At 38.3% G+C, this 22,622-nt stretch overlaps 1 protein-coding gene across 2 annotated transcripts in view; it reads left to right on the top strand.

Moving 5' to 3' along the window:
* Window positions 1-5,937: 5,937 nt before the first annotated feature.
* Window positions 5,938-22,622, top strand: part of YBX3 (Y-box binding protein 3) — a 31,946-nt gene continuing 15,261 nt past the window's right edge. Inside the window, exons 1-5 of one of the 2 annotated variants that reach the window (XM_031938198.1) lie at window positions 5,938-6,365; window positions 10,372-10,435; window positions 11,485-11,518; window positions 16,815-16,904; window positions 19,555-19,677. In XM_031938198.1, the coding sequence (XP_031794058.1) occupies window positions 6,140-6,365; window positions 10,372-10,435; window positions 11,485-11,518; window positions 16,815-16,904; window positions 19,555-19,677 (537 nt within the window). In that variant the 5' untranslated portion in view covers window positions 5,938-6,139. The remainder of the gene's footprint in view (window positions 6,366-10,371; window positions 10,436-11,484; window positions 11,519-16,814; window positions 16,905-19,554; window positions 19,678-22,622) is intronic. The other variant, XM_031938199.1, reaches the window with a different exon arrangement.

Below are 22,622 nucleotides of genomic sequence, written 5' to 3'. Positions count from 1 at the left end.
ATACATTGTTGGTGGAGTTGTGAACACATCCAGCCATTCTGGAGAGCAATGTGGAACTATGCTCAAAAAGTTATCAAACTGTGCATACCCTTTGATCCAGCAGTGTTTCTACTGGGCTTATACCCCAAAGAGATCCTAAAGAAGGGAAAGGGACCTGTATGTGCCAAAATGTTTGTGGCAGCCCTTTTTGTAGTGGCCAGAAACTGGAAACTGAGTGGATGCCCATCAACTGGAGAATGGCTGAATAAATTGTGGTATATGAATATTATGGAATATTATTATTCTGTAAGAAATGACCAGCTGGATGAATACAGAGAGGATTGGCGAGACTTACATGAACTGATGCTGAGTGAAATGAGCAGAACCAGGAGATCATTATATACCTCAGTGACAATTCTATATGAGGATGTATTCTGATGGAAGTGGATTTCTTCGACAAAGAGAAGATCTAACTTAGTTTCAATTGATCAAGGATGGACAAAAGTTCTAAGTCTGAAGTCAGGAAGATTTCTGTTCCTGAGTTCAAATCTATCCTGACACTAATTGTGTGAATCTGGTCAAGTCATTTAACCTTATTTGCCTCAGTTTCCTTGTCTGTAAAATGAGCTGAAAAAGGAAATGGCAAACAACTCCCAAGTGGAATCATGAAGAGTCAGATATGACTAAACAATAAAATATAACAAGTATTTATAAAGTACTTGCCAAGTACTGTGTTAACTATGATTTTCTGAAACTACTGCCTTTGTAACTCTTTCTATAATCCCGACAGATCTCAACTCCCATTTGAAAAATACTATCAAAGACTACTGACATTCACCCTAATCTAGATTTTCATTACTTCTTGCCTGGACTATTATAGCTTCCAATTTGGCTTTCTCTATCCACTTTCTCCTCTATAAACTATCCTCCACATTGTTGCCAAATTTATATTCCTAAGGCACAGGACACAGGTCTCTCTTTTGTTCAAGACAAAAGTTTCAAGAAGTTTCTGTGGCTCCCTATTTTCATTAAGAACAAATACAAACTCCTGACCTTTAGCTTTTAAAACTTAAAAAAAAATCTTATTTGTGACTGTTTTATTCTGTCTCAAACCTTCCCCCTCCCTCCAGTGGAATGTAAGGACTATTTCAGCAAACCCAGTGCATAGTACAGTGTCTGCCTTATAGTAGGTACTTAATAAATGCTTGTTTGAGGAAAAAGACATTGATTTTGTGTCTAAGTTTTATTAAGGTTAGGGATAGGGACAGGATCTGTGATTTCAGTGGTCTAGAGTGTTTTTGTTCATTCTGCATAGTAGTTATTTAACACTAGCATGTAGACCCAGCTGCTCAGTGCTTTTTTTGGATGAAGAAGAGTCCTTATGGGAGCCCTTCCAGCACAAATTCTGGGAAAGCCTGGGGTGAACTGGCTCCATAATTGTGTTAGAATCTCTCAGAGGGTGGGAACCTCACCTGTTTATTTCTGAAAGGCTTGTTCAAGGGCCTTGAATTGGAATCCATTTACCCCTTTCCCTTCTCACTTAGTCCAGGTTTCTGAATAGGAGACCTTTTCCAAAGAAAAGGCTCTGGCATTTAAATAAATCTGGTCTCCCATTGCCCTGATTAAACATGTCTTATGCAGAATAAATGCTTGTCAATGGTAAATAATAATAGTCACTTTTTTGGATAGTATTCATTAAGTTCCAACAGGAAGATTATAATATTATTGTAGTATTCACCCAAGGCTGATGATATTTGCAAAGCTGTGTGCAAAATTTAAAGCACCATATAAATTCTATTGTTGGGTTCAGGGATTTTAGTCATGTCTGATTTTTAGTCACCCTTTTGAGGAATTCCTTGTCAAAGACACTGGAGTGGCTTGCCATTTCCTTAGCCAGCTCATTTTATAGATGAGGAATTGAGTCAAATAAGGTTAAATGACTTAACACAGCTAGGAATTATCTAAGGCCAGATTTGAACTCAGAAAGATAAATCATCCTAATTCTCAATCCAGAGCTCTCTCCATTGTGCCACATAGTTGTAAACTAAAACATGATTATGAACATTAGGAGATTATGTTCTAACAAATTTAGATGTATCATAGGCATGACCAAAAGTATTCCATCTAGAAAAAAGGTCATTTTCCATTTTCCATGTGTTTCTGATTTGTTTTCTGTGGATTTATTTATTTATTTTTGTTATCCTAGAATAGGCAGAAGTAAGGAAAAAGTAGGATAAAAGATAGGTTAGTTTTAGGATATGCGAAGACAATGGATTTATGAAGGCAAGATATTAGTCTATTTGGTACTACTACACTCACACTCCAAACCACTTTCTATTCATTTTTTATGTATAAGTATGTACTTATATGTGCCATTGATGCCCCTTTCTCTTCAAACTAAAATGTAAAATCCTAAAAGGACGGGAAATGTTTCAATTTTTCACTCCTGTCTTTTATCTCTAGTTTAGCCATTGCCTGGCTCATAGTAAGCCTTAATAAAAGCTTATTGATTGGGGGAGATTTATTTTTCCAAAGGATCCAGGTCTTTTGAAATTTGGTGGAATATCTTTAATCAGAATATTTTAGTTTATTTTCTCCTAGTAAAGTGCAAAATACAGCTGAAGATAGATTGATACTTTCTGCTGTCTCTCCCTGTTCTTATCTTTTATAGTTTGTAAATTCTGTTGCTTATTGGAATCAGTTTCTTCTATCACCAAAATAGCATTAGAGGCAAAACTATTTGAATAAGGGAAGAAGGCATATATTAGTTATGTTCTGAGTAAATGAATCAAAAAAAAAAAAAGAGATAAGGCTTCAAAATTTCTAATTCCCCCAAATTAATTCCATATAGGTTTCTTGAACCTGTATCTGTCTGGATTTAATGAGGTTGACTAGCTTATAGAGTATCTTCATTCACACTTTCTAATGCACTTTGTTTTGTAACTCTCAATTATTATTACATAATTGGATATAGTTATCTATATGGGTATCTTACCCCCCTCCCAGAATGTAATCTTTCTGAAGGCAGGGACAAGTTTTTGCCTGAACTCTATGTTCCCCCAAGACAGTACAATTCTCTCTCTCCCCTGGAAGTCCTTAATAAGACTGTGTGGCATTGCATTTCATGGAGCATAAATTCTTTTCCCTGGCCTTTTGAGGTGCTTTACTCTATCAATCCAACTTTATTTCTCACTACTGTTCAACAAGTTATTTCTCCTTCCCCTCCCCCAAGCAAGTCTTGTCACTGTCCCACAAACAAGTCATGCTCACTCCTCCCTCTCTGCCTTAGATCATGTTACACTCCCTCCCCTTTTTTCATACTGCTCAACAACCTACAACCCCCTTTTATGTAACTCTATAAAAAGCACTGTCCTTCATGGGTCTGCCACACACACTGCTAGTATAATTATTATCCCCATTTTACAGATGAGTAAACTGAGGTTCAAGAAGATAAGAGTGATTTACTACTGGCTACAAGTTTAACAGGTGACAGAGCTGGGGATATTATTTAGGTATTCTAACAATACTTTTTCAGTCCTAAACGAATTTTACTCATTCTTCAAGATCTTTCCAAATGTAAGCTCCTCTGACTTCAGATCCTCACAGTTCTGTTTCTTCTTTTGTAACACTTATATTGTAATTTACCATTTAATTATATACCATTAAGACAGAGATGATCCCACTGGAGCATAAGCTTTGCTCTATGAGGAATGGGACAGAAGCAGCAATCCCTTGCTAATGGACATATAAAACTAAAGTTTTCTTACTAAAGGTAAGTTGCTATCTTACCACCCTTCCAAAAAAAGAAAGAAAACAAGAAATCCAGAACTGGGAGAATAGGCCACATGCCCAGCAAAGATAGTTCACTAAATAGACTTCAAAAGGAAAAAGCTCTCTGTCATCTGTCAAGTAACTTTGTGCAACTCTCAGACTTCCAGCAAAGTGGTGGGAGGAAAGGAAGGATTGTGGCTGCTCACACATAGCAGTGAGGCAAAGTTTTCTTTAGTAGATGAACTTGAGCCTAGACCTCTGGTATTTAGATGACTCTTCTCAATTGTTATTGCTCTGAGCATAGGTGATTGAAAAGTGATTCAGACATAGGGCTTTTTCTCCCCCTTGGCAGCAACCTTGCAGGTTCCGAAGTCAGTAGGAGCTGAGTGGTAATTGCCCAGCTACTTCCTTCATTGGTTCCAACTCTGCTCCTTGGAGAGCATGATATGGACCAGAAGGCGAGCCCATGCCTTGCTATGGCCCACCAGAAGCTATAAACCTAGAACTGCTCAGACAGTGTAGATCTGAGGTGAAAGTGAAATGCCTGCTCAGCAAGCTAGACCATCAAGTGTTTCATGTTTCAATTTTTTTACGTATCAACCTACCAGGATGGTGTTTAATGAGTTATGACTTATTGTTTCAGGCTTTGTTAATGCACCTGTTTGTATCTTCTGTATTTTAAATATATTTTTAGTGTGAAGGAAATAAATGTCTTATATGTGGATTACTTTGTATCCTTATAATCTGTTTTGGGGAAACCATAGACAGTCATTAACACCCCAAAGATTTAAGAGACTTTCCCAAATGATCCAGAATGGAGATTATAATGTGCTAGAGTTAGAGAAGAGCTTGTCTCACTTTGTGAACTCAGAACTAGTGATCCTAAGTGAATCAGGCTCACTGAAATATTGTCATCCCATACATGATAATCTTGTAAGGCTTCTATTCATTGCATTTTATCTCTAATATTTATCAAATGCTTTTAAGAGATGAAGAGTAGAATTGAAAGTTCTAAATACAAATCCCAAGGAATTAGATGTAGCAAGGAGAATACAGTGGTCTACAATGCAGCAAAGGCATCAGGATGTATGTGTGTGTGTGTGTATTTTGGGAGGGAAGAGTCTAATTATATCCTGATGGATTTAAAACATTAACTTGTCCTTATGATATAGACAGAGAATACATAGGTACTCCATTGAGGAGTCTAGATTTCAAGCTGGAAAGAACCTCAAAAGATCTCTAGTTCGCCTCCCTTATCTTACAGATGAGTTAAGTAGCTTGTGCAAAGTAGCAAATGTCAGAAGGTGGATCTGAACAGAAGTCTTCTGATTCCAATCAACGCTGTTTCCTTGAAACTCACTGACTTCTAAATTTCTAACACACCTATAAGATCCCAAGTAACTGGACCGAGTGAAGATCTGTCAGAAAATATTTTAACCGAGGCAAGTCTGGTCTGGCCGGGGCTCTGGGGTCCTAAATGCAAGGACAACCGGTCGTTTGTCTCCTCACTTCCAGTTAAGAGGGAGTGGAGGCAAGAGGACCGGCAGCAGTGACAAATCTACCCTTTCCTACTTCTTCTACTTCTCTGTTCTTCTATTGCTCTCTACTTCTGCTATTGAGCACGTTGGACAAATCACTCTGCCTCTGTTCATCTCCAAATCTTGTAGTTTAGACTAGATGAGTTCTGAGGTTCCCTCTGCAGCTTAGAGACTTCCTGTCTCTTTCCTGCAGTTCTGGGGGCTTGGGTCCAACCCTCCAGATTTAGGGACTTTGGGTTTCCCCTTCAGCTCTAGGATTTAAGCTGTAACTTTAAGGACTTCAAGTCCACCCCGCTCCAGCTGCAGTCCAGCCCCGGGGTCTTCGGATCTCTAGCTCTTTAAACTTCTCAGTCCCGCCGGGAAGGTGTGAAGTCCCCGGGGCTGGGGCGAGAGGCAACCTTGACCAAGACTTTAGAACGAGAAGCGGGAGTCCGGTCCGTAGGGAAATGATTCTTCTCTAAGGGCCCTGGGCGGCCCCTTTAAATGCTAATTAGGACTCACCAGAACTGGCGGCTAAAGAGCCCGAGTAGTTCTTCCCTCCTGCCGGCCCCCACCCCACCCCGCCCCGCCCGGCCGGCCCGGCCGCCCCGCCTCTTCCCTCCCCCCCCTCCCGGGCACCTAGAAAAACTTGAGTGGGCCATTTTCCGGGCAGTAAGATCGAGTGCGCGCGCCGCCCCGACAGCCCGAGCCGCCGCGGGAAACATCTCAGCGCCCACCCCGACGCGTCACCGGCCCCCTCCCCGAGCCCGGGCCGCCTCTGCCGGCTCTCCAGCAACAGCAGCGGCCGCGCCGGCCCCGACCGCCAGCACCACCAACCGCCGCGGGCGGCCGAGGGAGAGACGGACGGCGGCATGAGCGAGGCGGCAGAGACCACCCCCCAGCCCCAGGCCCCCGCGGCCCCGGCGGCCGCCCCGGACTCGGCGCCCAAGAGCCCCGCGGGCGGCGGCGCCCCCCCGCCTGCCGGCCTGGGCGCCGCCGTCCAGGGGAGCAACCCCGGCGGCGACGCAGCGGCCGCCCCGGGCCCGGCCCCGGCCGCCGCCTCCGCAGCCACGGAAGACCCGGAAAAGAAAGTCCTCGGTGAGAGCGCCTCCCTGCCGCGCCCGCGGGCCCGGGGGTCGCGGCTGCCCCCGAGGGGCGCGGCCACACGCGGGGGCCCGGAGGAGGCTGGAGCGGCCAGCACGTGCTGGCGCGCCGGGCCCGCGCGCGTGAGCGTGCGCACGTGTGAGCGAGTGTGTGCGTGGTTGACAAGCGTCCGCCCCATCCCCTTGAACCTGACAACCCCCCCCACCCCCCTGCTTGAGGTGAGCCCCCCCGAACCGTCCGCGTGCTGCTGTTTCCTGAGCTCCTAGTCCGGCCCCTACTTCTGGCCCTCCCGGGAGCAGGGAGACGGGCCAGGGAAAGTCAGGGCTGGGGAGGAAACTCAAGTTCACTTTCCCGCGGGGACTTGTCTGTCCTGGAGGGAAACGGGGGAATGCTATGAAAGAGAAGGCAGGCAAAGGGGGCTGCTTTTCCCTTGCAAGGTGCATGTGCCCGGTCCCGCATGCCCTTTTCCTCGTGGGGTGGACGCCATTTCTTTTCGTCAGAACCACGCATCTTCCCCACAAAGGGGTGTTGCTTTCCTGTCCGAGAATCTTCCCAAACTCGCTGACACAAGCCTTTCTCTCGTCGGTGCTCACCCTTCCCCCACACGGAGAATCCCACACTCCTTAACCCTCTTGGGTCGGGCTTTCTGCGCTCTTCCCCGCCCTCTAACCCTCCACTTTGGGACCCACCGCTGCTGTCACATAAAGTCTTATTCGTGGGGATTGTAATGAGTTTTCTCCCGGAAAAGCTGGCAGGAAAGTGGGTGAGATTTGTCGGTTTGGACCTTGAAAGGTTTAGCCACATGGGGCTCTTCCCCTCCTCCTCTCGTTACACCCTGTTGACGATGTTTAGGGAAGGCGAGAGCCGGGCTGTAATCAGGTGTGTATGCTGGCGTGTGGGTGGCGAAGGGGATGACTCCTTAAAGGGTGTGTGTGTGTGTGTGTGTGTGTGTGTGTGTTGTGTGTGTGTGTTGTCATTCACTCTCTTAAACTCAAAAGTTAGTAGGTGGGTGTGAGATGCCTACGGAGGAAAACAGTTGCCACTCCCCTGATACTTAATTTTCTGACCTGGCTTCTAGAGCCATTAACCGGGGTAGTGAGGGTGGGGTGGAACGGTCGAAATATACTCGAGGGAAGGATTGATGGTGAAACTACCACCTAACTCCTATCCCGGATAGTCACAGCATCCTATGAACAGCCGTTGGGTTTAAAAAATGGATTTGATTAAAAAGTTAAATGTACATCCTTTTGCATATGCAAAAAAAAAAAAATCCCTGAATGTAATAATAAAAAAAAGTTGATTTTTGATGTACTTGAACTATGCCTCATTCAGAAAATACCCCGGGGCAGTAAATTTCAGAGGAATTTCTTAGCATTTTGCTAGTATCTCCATCTTAATTCCTCATAGATATCTTGTTTTCTGCCTCTTAGCTTTGGTAAACAAACTTGAGTGGGGGGAAAAAAAGTGAAATTATCAACATGGAAATCCTGCACATTCACACCCACACCCAGGTTTATATGTGTATTGGGCTGGGACAGCTGGGTTGGGTTTAAGATGGGGAAAAAAACAGTTGAAATCTTTTTCTCGAGCAGTATGGACCTTTCCCCTCACTATACCTATGTTGGATCTACTCTGCAAAACAGTATAGTAATAGTACTATGATGTAATCCACTTCCATGCTTTTATGTCTCAACTTGGTAGAGAGTTTAAATCCACAACCGCAACAACAAAATAAGAGAAATGCATTTAAAAATAAAATGTTCATATATTCCTTTGTTTCTAATTCTGTCTTTGGTAATAACCACATTTTCAAAGGAGAAAGCAGTGTATTTGACACTAGAAAATGTTAAAAAGGAGTTCATCTTGGTTGTCCTCAGCCTTCATGTTGAAAATCTGGATGCTAAAATGATTGCTAATTAAATTAAGGACTGCTTAATTTTATTTGAGGGAATTGGTTTGAAAACAATTTAGATGGAAAAATTCAGATTAGTGCCACCTTTCCTTATGTCTTCAAACTCTTAATTACTTCTAATAGCTTGTTTTCATTTCCCCAGTCAGACAGATGAAGGGGTTATTGGCTAAAACCCCACAACTCTAAATCTTTTATTATAAGCATGGTTAATAGAAAAGTTTAATCCAAATCATTGGATTGGTGTCATTCAGAATAAGCTTCAGATTAAGTGGGATTTTTATACAGTTTGTGTTCATTATAAAAAGGTAACACAGATCTTTGTCAATTTCATGGTGCACACTAAGACTGGTGTGATTTTCTAACCTTGATACATTTCCACATTAGTAGGTTTAGGGCAGACATAGAGCCAAAATAAAAATCATTTTGTTAAGGCTCTGACTTAACATATACCAAAAAAAAAAAAATTTACTTTTTCTGATTCTTTTGACACCTCACTTAAATGAAATTTCCAGACTTCTTAGTCTTGAAATCACTTGTTTGTATTGAGGACTATAGGATGAATTTGTTATGTCTGAATTTTGGCCCTTAGAAAAACTGGAAAAAAAGAAATCCTAACTGAACTTCCTCTTAAGTTAGGTCAGAGGCATGAAGATTTTTGAGAAAGGAGGCAAAATTATTCCTTTGGTTTTCACTTAAATCCTTTAACTGCTTTAATTGAAATTGGAAGCAAATGTAAAACTGCATTTATTAGTGTTATTGATTTTTTTTTTTTTTTTTTTTTTTAGTTAAGAATACAAATGCAACTGTGAATGCATTATAATCAACCTGGTTGAAAGTCAGAGTAAAATTACAACCTGATGCAAATTTTAAAAGTAGTGACTTAGTACCAGAGTCTTTAATTTACAAACTAATGCTTATCAACTGTTAACTTTTTAGGAAGTATGTAAGTTAGTTATACACATGTTGACTATAAAAAATTGCTCTGTTAGGATACCTCAAACTTCCTTGTTCATTAAAAGGATAATTCTATCTAGGTGATTCAGATATCCAGAAGATAGGTTATAAGCCTCATTTCTGGTATTGATATTGCTTAAGTAAACTTGTGTCTATTCTGAGAAATATTTCATTCTGGTGCATTCTCTGAATTTTTGTACTAGTTTCTTGAAGTTTTAATTAAAATAAAAATTTCCTTGAGAGGTAGATTTTTGGTGGAATGTAGAGTTGGTTGAAAAAAATGTTATAAAGGCTTTGTACCTAAGATGAGTGAATAAATCAAAAGTAGAATAAAGTGACTGGGAGACAGGTTCTCACTGTAGTAAAAAGCTGCTCAAAGCTTAGTAAACAGCCCTGTAACAGGGAAAGTGGGAGTGGACATGGAGGAGAAGGAGGAGATGGGCAGCAATTATGAGGGAGTTCAGAAAATTTAGAAGAAAAATCTGATTTTTACTTCAGTTAGTTATAGAAGGGAATATGAGTGATTCATTTAGAAAAGGTCTGTTATGTTTTGTGGTTCGGGTACCAGGATGATACCAGAGCAGTCTCAGTTCTGTTCTTAGTTCAGTGGTTCATGTTTATTAGTCCCTTGTTTGGACAATCCCCTCTTCAATGTTGTGCCTAGGTTTTTCTGCCATGAAGATGGGAGTGCAATAAAGCATTAATTAGATCTCAAAGTGAGAATCGATAGATCTTGTTAGTTCATCTTTTTTATCTGAGTATACTTTTGTACTTTAAAATCTTCAGATCCTGAACATAATTATTAAATACAACTTTTCCATATTCTTTTTTAGTCACTACAATAATCTAGACTATTCTAGGTCATCTTGAATAATATAGAAATTGATTTCTGTTGAGTGAATACTTCTATTTTATACCAAGAGCAAGGTTTACTTATTCTCATTTTCCTTGTTCATTTTCTTCATCTATTTTTTATATTTACATAAATATTTAAGTATAAAAAAATTTAACTTTGTATTTAAAATTTAAAGTGTTTCATCCTGTGTTTTTTGAATAATACTTAGACTTCTGTTAATGGGAATCCTCATCTTTTTGTAGGCTATTAACTAAATTATCTCCTTAATCTTACTTTAGCCACCAAAGTCCTTGGCACTGTCAAATGGTTCAACGTCAGAAACGGATATGGTTTTATCAATCGGTATGTAATTTTATTTAACAGTAACTTCTATGTGCTCCAAGTAGTTCTATCAGATATTTTTTATTTAAAACTTATTAATGACTGTTAAGATTTTTTAGTGCTATAAAGAAAAGATCACTGGTCAGTAAGGTTTTTAATTATTGTTTCTTAAAAGAGTGAAGAATTAATTTGATCTTTAACATAGTCTCTATAAAGAAAACCGTTTAAAAAAATAAAATGGGAAGAAATTTTGTTCTGGAAAGAACTATAGAGGTTACTATATATATGAGAAGGCTCAGAGAACTTACATGATTTAATATAAAACTTGTAGGGGTAGAATTAGAATTAAAACCCAGATAGGCAGGTTCAATATAAGTATCTTGCCAAGTTAGGTAGTCTTTTTTGCCCTCATAGGAATTGGAATGGGATTTGGGGCTCCTTGGAGTAGCACTGAGAATATAATATTATTTTTGACATCTTCCCTGAGTTTCCTACCCCCCCCCCCTCCATTTGGGGGGACTGTTTTGAATATCAGTGTAAGGAGAGCCTAGCGCACAGCTGTGCCCTGTCCTTTTGACAGTCTCTTTCTGCCTTTGCTGAGAGAACAAACTGGGGCTCTGGTTACATACCATGTGGGGTAGAAAGTGAAGGGAGAAGAGGTACTTAGGTCTGTTAAGTGTTTTAAAGTTGGATCTTATTCCATTGATTGTGTGATGAAGCAAAAAGGGTGTCAGGATTGACATTTGGGGGCAGTCTTTTGGTGTTTAAATATTAGTATGAGGAATATTAAGTCTTTAGATTTGTGGGGCTGGGAATCACTCTTAGGGGGGTTTGAAAAGACCTTTGTATATTCTTTTATCTTAGAAAGAGTTGCTGGGTGATTTTCCTAGTCTGAGGTAGAATCCTTGTTCTTCATGAAGATAATCTAAAATATATATATTATATTATATTATATTATATTATATTATATTATATTATATTATATTATATTATATTATATTATATTTAATCCATACTTAATATTTGCTTTTTAACTGAGATTTTTTTTTTCCTTTTTTTTCTTCTCACAGAAATGACACTAAAGAAGATGTGTTTGTACATCAGGTAAGAGGGATAGATGCTAGAGTTGTAGATTTCCCAATTCAGAATATTATAAGACTTTAATTTAAATAACATAGATTTCAGAATTTATCTGGGGTATTCAACATTATCAGATTTTATTATAAATTGTGGAAGAATGGATGGAGTAGATAAATGAATGCAGTTTTTTTTTTTTTTTTTTTTTTTTGGTTTTGTTTTGTTTTTCCTTCTTCAAGGCAATTGGTGTTAAATGATTGCCCAGGATCAGACAGCTAGTAAGAGTTAGGTGTCTGAAGCCTGATTTAAACTCCAATCCTCCTGACTGCAGGACTGGTGCTCTATCCATCCAGCTGCCTTTCTCTATTTTGCTTTAAAAAATGACTTATTCTCATCATCTGTAATTCTGATACATTCATACCCTTAAAAGCTATTGTCTTTAAAATAATTTTTTTTGTTTTTTGCTCCATATTACTGTTAGCAAACATCTTGCTTCAATCCAACAAACACTAAAGTGCCTTCCCTGTGCATACTGGGTACCCTGCTTGGCACTGGAAACATAAAAACAAAACCAGAAACAATTCCTTCCCCAAATGAAAGAGCTTTAGTTTATCAAGGCACAGGTTTTTAACTTCTGAAATAATGGATAGATTCTAGGCAACTTAATAAAATTGGGTAAAAATTCACCTTTATTTTTATAAGTATCTAACTGACAATTTCACATTAGATTTCACCAGATTGCCAAAAAGGGCCCACGATGCAGAAAAAGCCAAGAATGTCTGTGCTGGGTGAACACCTGCACACAAATCCTGCCATTAAGGAGCTTACAGTCTACTAGAAGGAATGTAGATATGTATAGAAAAAGCAAATTGAGGGAGAGCAATGGGGATTCTGGAAATTGAGGGGAGAATTCTGGAATAATAATTCAGAAGATTGAGATAGAGATAGAGAGTGGCTTGGGCACGTGGAGAGGGGTAGGAAGGAGATGAAGTGTGGGATTTGGGCAGCGTCCAATAGTTTGATTTGTCTAGAATATATTTTTCAAGGAGGTAGTTGCATGGAATAAGGCTGCAAAAAGTAGGTGGCAGCCTACTTAGCCTGAATGTCAGGCTTAGGATTTGTATCTTATCCTGTAAGGCAATGGGGGAGCTAATGAAATCATTAACTCCTCTGCTTCAGAATGCTGCTTCTGCTGCTTAATCTATTCAGGTGTGAATGGCCTTTCCTTGTGGCCTCCTATTTCCTCCCTAGGCCTTTGCCGAAGGGAGCGTTCATTCTTTCAGCCTGTGGTTGAGAGACCAATGAATTCCTGCTGCCTCAGTTCTTGGAGCATGATTCAGGAGCAGGTCTGTGGGCTTCATTTGAAAGTAAATCTAAATCCTCTGATGGTTAAGACTAGAGGAGTAGGCACGAAACACAGATCCCTTTGCTGCAAGTGAGGTTCATCTCATGCATCATAACCCTCCATACTCAGTGGGCTATCCAGCACTTGGTTGTATTCAGGGTTGCAGAATACTTTGTGGAAAAGGGTTGTGTTTTTTAAAGAGTTTATGTGAGTTGATGTATGTATCAAATGAAAGTATCCACAAACTTTCTTAGTCTGTGATAATAAGTAGGAAGAGGTCTAGTTGATGGAAATTCTGGGGTCAAAGCAAAAAAAAAAAATCAGTTTTGATTTGCTCTAGAATCTTAATCCCCTCGTCACTGTTGAACTGGTCATTTTCAGTCTTGGTGAGGAGGAACATTTGGTCTATTCTACTTGGAACCTCCTGTTACCTGGCCTTGGGTTGCTCAGATAAATAAGTGCTAAATCCTGTCTGTTTTTCTCATTCCTGGAAAGTTTATACATTGAATAACCTGAGCTAGGCCTTTACCATTGCTTGATAATTTAGGGCTGTAACAAAAGTGGAGCTAATGAGATATTTGTTAGATTTAGCTAAGATCAGAGGTATAGAAGAATCACAAATAAATCTGTTATCTCAAGCATGTGCTGCTCCTTCCCCATTACAAAGGGGGGGAGATAATTTTATATTCTTGTCTTAGATACACAATTATCTAGTTGTGGTTTGTTAGACTGTTAGATGCTAGCTCCTTCAACTCTACTGTAAAACTGTCATATAATCCTTTTTCCTCTTGCCTAGATAGGACAGTTAATTCCTTTCCCTGCCTTAATAATTTTCCTTGTCTCCTTCCTTTGTGTTTTCAGTTTGTTCTAATTCCTCCCCTTCCAAGTCCCATTCTCATCTTCCCAACCCCCTCTTTTTAAGATTTATCTCGACCACTATCCATGCACCATTTTATTTTCTCATAGACCCCTATATAGCAATTATCATTACCTGTTCCCTCATGAACTTTTGCCCTTTTTTTTTTTTGGCTTTTAGGATACTATGCTTTCCTGGTTGTTCTCTTCCTGCCTCTTTCAACCTCTTTTTTTTTTTTTTTTTTTTGTCTGCTTGTCTTTAAGGTGGGTGGTCCTTGAGATTATATTTTTGCTTTCCTTGAGCAATCTCATTTATTCCTATGACTTTAGTTCCCAAATTTATATTTAGATCTCTGACCTCCCTTCAGCCTTCATAGAATTATAGATTTTAAGATTTAGAAGGAACCTCATGCCTTCTCATCTACCACTTCCCTATTTTTTAAAGGTAGAAACTGAGAACCTTTCTTCCATTCCTGGTATTAAACTGGCCATGGGATATTGTTGCTGGAATTGATCCCCTTCAGCTAAATGTGTCAAAATAAAGTGAATTTAATTTGAAACCCCAAAACTGCTCATCATTTTGATACAACTTTTTGTCTGGATTATGATCCAGATTTCCTCTGTAGAGAACTTTGATGGTATCTTGGACTGGGTTTCCCTTATCCTTATATTTTTTTGGTTAATTCAGTATTATAATCCTGAGCTCTTCCATTCATCCCTTTCTCCCTTTGCTGTTATCCTACTAGAATCCCTCATTTCCCCTTTCTGTACTGCCATAGTAGCCTTTGACCTCTGTCTCCCAAGACAAATTAATATAATAAAGATATGATCTTTCTTCAGCACAAACTAGGTCATATTATTGCTACTAAAAATTTTTAAATAGTTATTGAATAAATACTAAGTAAAGTTTAGATTACTTAGAGTGCTATTGTGAGGCCCATTATACCCTGTGTTTACTTTCTAATCTTATCTTCCCTCTGCAGTTCAGACAAACTGAATTTCTTGCCATTCACTTTAAATACTTTCCCCTCTTACTTTCTTTCCTTCTTCCTGTCCCTGTGACTGTTGTGCCTTTTGTTTGTAGGAAACCCTAAAGGCAGTATGGCACGGTGAAAAAAGCACTTAGTTACTGGTGTGTGGGGACCTAGACTCAGAGGCTCAGTTTGACTTAGACTATGCTACTTGACCTTGGTCAAGTCAATTCAGTTTTCCTAGAACTAGAATTAAAATGAAGCAACTTCAAGTCCATTCTAGCTCTATGTCTCTAAACTGACAATTATTTGTAAGTGATCAAAGCATTTTACATACATTATTTCATTGGTCTGGCTATAATGTTTCTTTTTGGAGCTATTTCTCTTGCACTCAGAAATCTTTAACTAGATCAGTTTAGTGTGGCTTCCACTTGCCTCCCAAGACCTCCCTGTAAGAGGGCAGTGTCCTAAGTAAATAAAGTACTCTGGCATTGCCTCCCCTTCAGTAGGGTATCTCTGAGTTCTCTGTCTGGTGTGCAGTCTTGATTATCCTATAAAAATGATCTGATTATACCCTCTCCAAGGTTATGATTCATCCAGATGTGCTGAGGCCTGCCCAGTTTAACAGGAAAAAGGAACTAGGAGGCAGGGAGGGGTTGTTATTAGAATAGTAGCTGCACATGTATAAGCACACATCCTGTCTTTAATTGCCTCCCTTCTCTAGTCCTCCTGCCCCCTTTGTCTCTGCTCTGTTGGCTAACTCTCCCTCCTCCCTTCTACTCACAGAGAATAGGGGAGGGTCTGGATTACACATACTTAATCGCTTTAAAATAAGATTGGCCTAGTTGTATAGAAACTGGTTCTCTATTACCATACCAGTTATACAGTAGCTTTTCTTTCTTTCTTTCTTTTTTTTTTTTAATAGCTTTTTATTTACAAGTTATATGCATGGGTAATTTTATAGCATTGAAAATTGCCAAACCTTTTGTTCCAATTTTTCCCCTCCTTCCCCCACCCCTTCCCTAGATGTCAGGATGACCAATACATGTTAAATATATTAAAGTATAAATTAAATACAAAATAAGTATACATGACCAAACTGTTATTTTGCCATATGGTAGCTTTTCAAGGGAGAGTTAGAACATTAAAGGAAATTGTTTTCCCTTCTTTCTTTTCCCTTGTCAAGGGTGAGAGCATGAGAAAAGAGCGAGAATAACTTTGAGCCATTTTGACTTGTGGCTATAATATTTTCATTAATCTGATCATTTAAGGGAACATTTAGGAATGGAAACCTATGTGATATGAAGTCAGGAGACAAGAAAATTAGGATATCAAAAAGACATTTCTGTATTCTCAATTTTCCCATACTTTTTATTTTTTAAATTTATTTTTAATGTACATTTCTTTATGAATCATGTTGGGAGAGAAAAATCAGAGCAAAAGGGGAAAATTTGTGGAAGAAATTAAAAAAAAAAAAAGTGGAGATGATATATGTTGATTTACATTCACTCTCCTTAGTTCTTTTTCTGGATGCAGATGGGATTTTCTGTCCAAAGTCTATTGGGATTACTTTGGGTCCTATATAGCTTATAAATGAATCCAAAGAGGTGGTGGGTTATTCTAGGACTAAAATATTTGCTCAAAGAGACTTTAAATTTCTTGTCCCTCTGATTTTTAATTCTTTGAGCTCATTTTGAGTTGGAAACTGATTTTGCCTAACTATAGATAGGAAGAAACTCCCCATTTAATATTGTAGATATCCTCCCTAAGTCCCTATTGTTGAAGAAATCATCTGGTACAATTTAAAAGGCTACATAGTATGAAATTGCTTATCTTAAGAGGGAACTTGAAGAATTTAAGCATGTTTCTGTATCATGGTATTTTTAATAACAGGAAAGAGAAATTTCAGTCCTGGTTACTGTGCCTAACTTGAGTTTTTGAATGTGGCATTCATTTACAAAACTTATTACTTACACATTATCCTTTGAAGTAAAGCAGTTCTCTCTTCTCTTTATTGGTGAGTCACCCTAGTTGGGTATGATAATTTTGGTAGCTATTGATGTACCTTTTCAGAAAAATGTTTTAGGATCATAGCAAAAATAGGGGAGGATTAATTACATTCTATTGATGTGTTCTCTGCCTCTTTCAACAGACAGCCATCAAGAAAAATAATCCACGGAAATATCTGCGTAGTGTGGGTGATGGAGAAATCGTAGAGTTTGATGTGGTTGAAGGAGAGAAGGTAAGAACAAACTTATTTAAATCTTCTCTAATTCTTTATGGCTTAATATAGATTCTTATACCCTTGTCTTGTCCCCTTTGTAATATCTTCTTTCTCACTTTTTGACTTTAGGGAAATTCTAGGTGGGATAATGTTATAAACTATCGTTTTGTAGAATAATCTCCAAAACTAAGGTGGTTGATTAGATTAGAGTCAGGCATATTAATGGAACTTGGTTGTGCCCTTGGCCCAGCCCTTATCTTTTGGGGAGCAGCACTAGCTCTTTTTTAATCCTGGCTGATCAGAGGCTTTTAATTGAGCACATTTGAAACTGAAGCAGAACATAAACCATTCATCTATGTTGAATAGGAATCTGCCTCTTCTAACTTCTACTCTTTTGCCAGTAATTGAATACTTTTCTCTCTGCCCTTTCCTCCAACCTCTTAATAGCTTTCCCATGTGCATATTGGAGGTGTAGATATATTTTTCATCCCAAGCCAATCTAACTTGAGAGTTGACCTGGAAAAAAACAACAACAACAATGCAAAGATTGAATAAAGTGTTGTAAGTGATGAACCTGGTGTTACCATTCAAATTTTGATTGTGAAATCAGTTAGATACAAAACAAACATTACTTTATTAATGAACGACTTACTAGGGATTTTGGAGAACTATCAGACTTCTGTGTTGATTTCTAGAGGGTCCATAGCAGGAATTTGTCATCTTTTTCTGACTTCTTAGGTGGTTGTTTTAAAGCCTATGAAAAAACCCTCTCAGAAAAATGTTTTTAAATGCATAAAATACACAGAATTGCATAGGAAATCTATTTTTATTGAATTACAATTATCAAAATATGGGAGAAGAATTTTATGAACTCCTGGATGATAAGCCTTTTCAATAAAGTACAATATCAAGTGTCACTTTTGTTATTGCATTTTTCAGTCATTTTGATCCATGAGTTAAAATGATATTTTAGATGTAGTAGAATATCATCATACTTTATGGTATTCTCTGGTAGTTTTGCCCATTGATGAATATTTATTTTTAAAATTTCTTTAAGTAGGGAAAAATACTTTCAAAAACATGTTGCAACTGAATGAACTGAGGTCTAATGTGGTTCTAGAACAAGTTGAATAATAGTTTTGCTATATGCTTTGTCTTAGGTAGTCCACATTTGGGATGAGTAACTAGGAGAAGAGAAAACTTTGGAGGAAAATAACATATCTGTTTTCAATTGTTTAAAGGGTTCTAAGGGGCATTTCTGTGAGTGGAAGATATGAGAGGCAAATTTAATCTCTATATAGATTAATCAGCAAGCACTTATGAATCCCTTACATATCAGGCCAGGGATGCCAGGACAAAAGAAGTCGTCTACCCCCAGGAGTATTCATTCTTCTGAAAAGACAGTATATACATGTAAAGTATGTATAAAGTAATCTTACGTGGGAAGCATTAGATTGTTGTTGTTTAGTCATTTCTTTCAATTGTGTTCAATTCTTTTTGACCCTTTGGGTTTTTTTTTGGGGGGGGCATAGATATTGGAATGGTTTGCCATTTCTTTCTCTATAAAGAGGAGGAAACTAAGGCAAATAGGATTAAATGACTTGCCCAGGGTCACTCAGTTAAGTATCTGAGACCAGATATCAGCTTAGGAAGACTCATGCTCCTGACTCTAGGCCAGTGTTTTATCTCCATTAACCACCCAGTTGTCCATCATTAGATTGGATAAAACTTTTTGGGGGCTTACTGGAGGTTCAGCACTGCATTAAGTGCTGAAAACCCAAATTACAACTCTCCCCTCAAAAAAAAAAAAAAAAAAAAAAAAAAGACAGTCCTTGTCCTCAGAAAACTTATATAATTGGGGAACTTGAAAAGGAAAGGCGGGCACAATATGGTAGATAGGAATAAGGTAGGAAATAGAAGCAAGGAATTTAGCGTGTTGGAGGGTTATGTGCAGGGAGAAAGCTGGGGAGAAGGGAGAGGAGTTGTCTTGGAAGGTAAATGGGTGGTAGCCTTTTTTTCCCCCCACAAAAGGTCAGAAGGAAGATGGGGTATCTACTTGTCAGGGATGTCAGATTTATAGCCTTTTCAAGTATGTGGACACTCTTAATTAGTCACATTTGTTGATACCCAGTGATCATAATGTGTTACTCAATTGATTAGGAAATCATATGATGACAAAGCTATACTAAATTCAGGGGGAGAAATAGAAAAGCAATACATTATTCTGTCTCTAAAAAGAATATTAATTTGAGTCATTTTTTCACTCCAGTGCAAGGGATCTCTGGTGCATAGGTTGGGAACCACTGTTGAAGAAGTTATTAAATTAGATGCCCTGAGCTCTATAATCTATCTAGATATTGTTTGTGTGTCAGTTCACAATAATGTCAAAGTTCCAGTGCCATTTGTAAGGCAGCTGGGACTCAGAAGTTACATAACATAGTGAAGGCCAAGAGGATGAGGTGAGAGTTTGGTTTCAATTGACTCCATGTTCAGGGTCTGGTGGGCACATTCCAGGCTGTAAATATCCAGATTCAAGGAGCTCACATGTTTTAAAACTTGTTATTTTAGTTCATAAGTGGTTAGTTCGTATCACCACATATCTTTATTAACCTTTCTAATGTTGCTTTCTTATGATTTGTTGAAAGTAAAAGTAAAATTTTCTTTCCAGGGGGCAGAAGCAGCCAATGTAACTGGCCCAGATGGAGTTCCTGTGGAAGGTAGCCGCTATGCTGCAGATCGGCGCCGTTACCGGCGTGGTTATTATGGCCGGCGTCGTGGGCCTCCTCGGAGTGTGAGTAGTCACAGATTCAGAGCTGGAAGAGATCTGAGCCCTACTCCTATCTGAAGAAAAATCCCTTCAATAATATACCCGACAAATCTTGATCTGACTGGAGGAAGACCTTGCAGTGGAAAACATACTATCTTATGAGATGGCCATCATCTCTCCCTTAGTGTTTACTCCAGTTTACTTAGTTTCTTTGATTAATGCTAGTGGAATTAATGTCTAGCAACATCCTAGTTGCTCTCCTGAATGCATTATAATTTATCAGTGTCATTCCTTAAATGTGATATCCCAGAATGTAACATAATGAGATGTAGTCTGAACAGGGCAGACTGTAGTGGACCTTCGGTATTAATTGTCTTAATACATATTAAGATAATGTTAAGTTTTTTGGGTTACATATTATATATTTGATTCAAATTGTACTTTGCTAAAGCTCACTGAATCCACTGAAGATTTTTTTCAGATAAACTTATTAGTCATTCCTCTTTTATTAGAGATGACTTCACACTTATTATTACATTTTATTTAGCCTGCTGAGATCTTTATGGATTTTAGACTGTTAGCTTTCTTTCTTAGCTTTAACTCATCAAATTTTATGAATGTATTGTCAGTATCTTTATCCAAGTCATTGCTGAAGAATGATCTAAAAAAGAAGTGTTTTGTTTGTAATTACTTGTTTTTTATGAACTTGTTTTTTCCTTTTCTAGCTATTTACTTATCATCTCTCTTAGTAATTAATTCTAGAATTTTGCAAGGAATTGAAGTAAACTTTCCTGGACTGTGATTCACATACTCTTTTCTTTTATATAAATAAGAAAAAAGTTTGCCCTTTACAAATTCTAAAAATATTTATTAATTGATGAGTTTTCTTTGTATCCACATTAATTTCTTTATGTAACCTTTTAATCAAAATTGGTTCTTTTGTGTCTGCAGGATTTTATTCTTGAGCATTTTTTCCCTTTGGCTTAGGCTTTGTAATGTTAGTACATGGGATTTCAGTAATCTAGACTTGAGTGCATGTACAATTTATGATGCATCTTGGAGCATTTTCCTACTTACTTCTCTATTAATCACTGTTGTCAGACCCTTAATCATCTGTGAATATTCGGAATAGGGAGAGTATGAGATGACAATTCACTGTCATCTTGCCTAGTCCTGGAGTCAGGAAGACCTGACTTCAAATCTAGCCTCAGCCACTTATTTAACTGTGTGACCCTGGACAAGTTCCTTACCTTTTTTGGCTAATTTGGACTTCCAAATAGTTTTCCTATATTGAGCCTTGATGATAGCATTGTGGAATCTACATCATACACATTTAACTTATTTAAATATCAATTAAGTAGTATAGTCCTGCCATTCCTAATGTATACTCTGAAGTTAGCATAAGATGAAAAATAGGAATTTGCACATAACCCTGCTTTTTATGGCCCAATCTGACCTTAGAACCAATCTTTAACCTGAATTTGTTATACTTTAGGCTCGCTGACTTCTGTTAACCTGCATTATTAAAAGGGGAAATGCTATTAAATATTCCTTAGAGATCTGCTGAAGAAAGAGAGGACACTTTTAGCTATAACTGATTTTTATCTTATGCAGTTACTCCCATTTTCAGTATCAATCTTGGTTCTTCTATAAGATTCTATTCCTTTGGATTTTGATTTGCCTGCAGCTCTCTTGAAAGACTTGCTTTTTTTCCTTAAATTTATCTAAAGAGATCAAAGATAGCCCATGTCCTTAATAATCACAATAGCTTAATACATATTTATCTCGGCACACATGTACGTGTACACACACACACACACACACACACACACACACAATTTTTGAGGTTTCCAAAGTACATGTCAGATGTTATTTCATTTGATCCTCATATTAGCATATTGGTGCTATTATTCCCATTTTGGATGAGGAAGGCTAAGGGAGAGAGGTTAAGTAACTTTCCCAGAGTGATATATCTGTCAAGAGTCTGAAGGATTCAGACTTGAGTCTTTCTGATTCCCAAGTTCATTGCTTTATGTAGCACATCACCAAGTCACTTATAATCCTAAATACCCAAGAAAGCTTAATTTGGATTTGGAGACCTATAGAATTTTTTTTTTAATCTCCATAAAGGATCCAGCAAATTTTTAAATTATTCCATCAAAAAAAAAAAAAAGAATTATATCAGAATTATTTCAGGGTTCTAGAAATACCCTGTTAGAATACTTGCTAATTCTGATGGCTTTATTTTCATGATTTTTCACTAATGACTCCCATAGTATCAAGCCTATTCTCCTTTATGTTACACTGTCTTCCTCTTTCTTCCTTTCTTCCCACTCCCCTCCCTTCATAATCTTGCATTTCTTAGGTGTTTTCTTTATTTATCTCCCTTCCTAATCTGCTCTACCTTAAAATTTCCCCCCCCCCCCCCCCCCCCCACTCCAGTTCTTTGCTCAGTAAGATGTAGTTTTGGAGTAAGGAGAATTTTAGTTCTAACTTTTGGGTTTTGGGTAAGCTGTGTCAGAAGTGTCAAACTGGAGCTCCTCTAGGACCTCAAAATGCTCCAGAGCTGCCCCAGCAAGATGAAAGTATCATTGGGAAATAGTTAGCAAAATAGATAAAAATAGTACTTCACAAAATAAATAATGCTAATACTGGTTTTTCTAGATTAATAACTCCCCATAGGGATGTTCTTGAACTAGACTGACTTGATGGTATTAAAGAGTTCTTGGAAATCTGTAAGCTTCCCCAAGTAGAAATTGCTCATAAGGAAATAAACATTTATTAAAAATGACAAAAAAATCTTTAAACATATTTAATTGTGCTTTAAATTTTTAACTGTTTAAACTATCTCTAGAAAATTTACTGACAAGTAGGAATAAAACCTCTTTATTTCCTATATAGACATTCTCTGCTGTTGTAGAATTTTAAAAATCATAGCCCTCTGGTGGCTACATTTTCTCTTTCATGGT

This window comes from Sarcophilus harrisii, chromosome 5 (genome assembly GCF_902635505.1).
Source record: "Sarcophilus harrisii chromosome 5, mSarHar1.11, whole genome shotgun sequence".
Lineage (NCBI taxonomy): Eukaryota > Metazoa > Chordata > Mammalia > Dasyuromorphia > Dasyuridae > Sarcophilus > Sarcophilus harrisii.
Note: the sequence above shows the minus strand (reverse complement) of the source record. Positions and strands in the feature narration are given on the sequence as shown.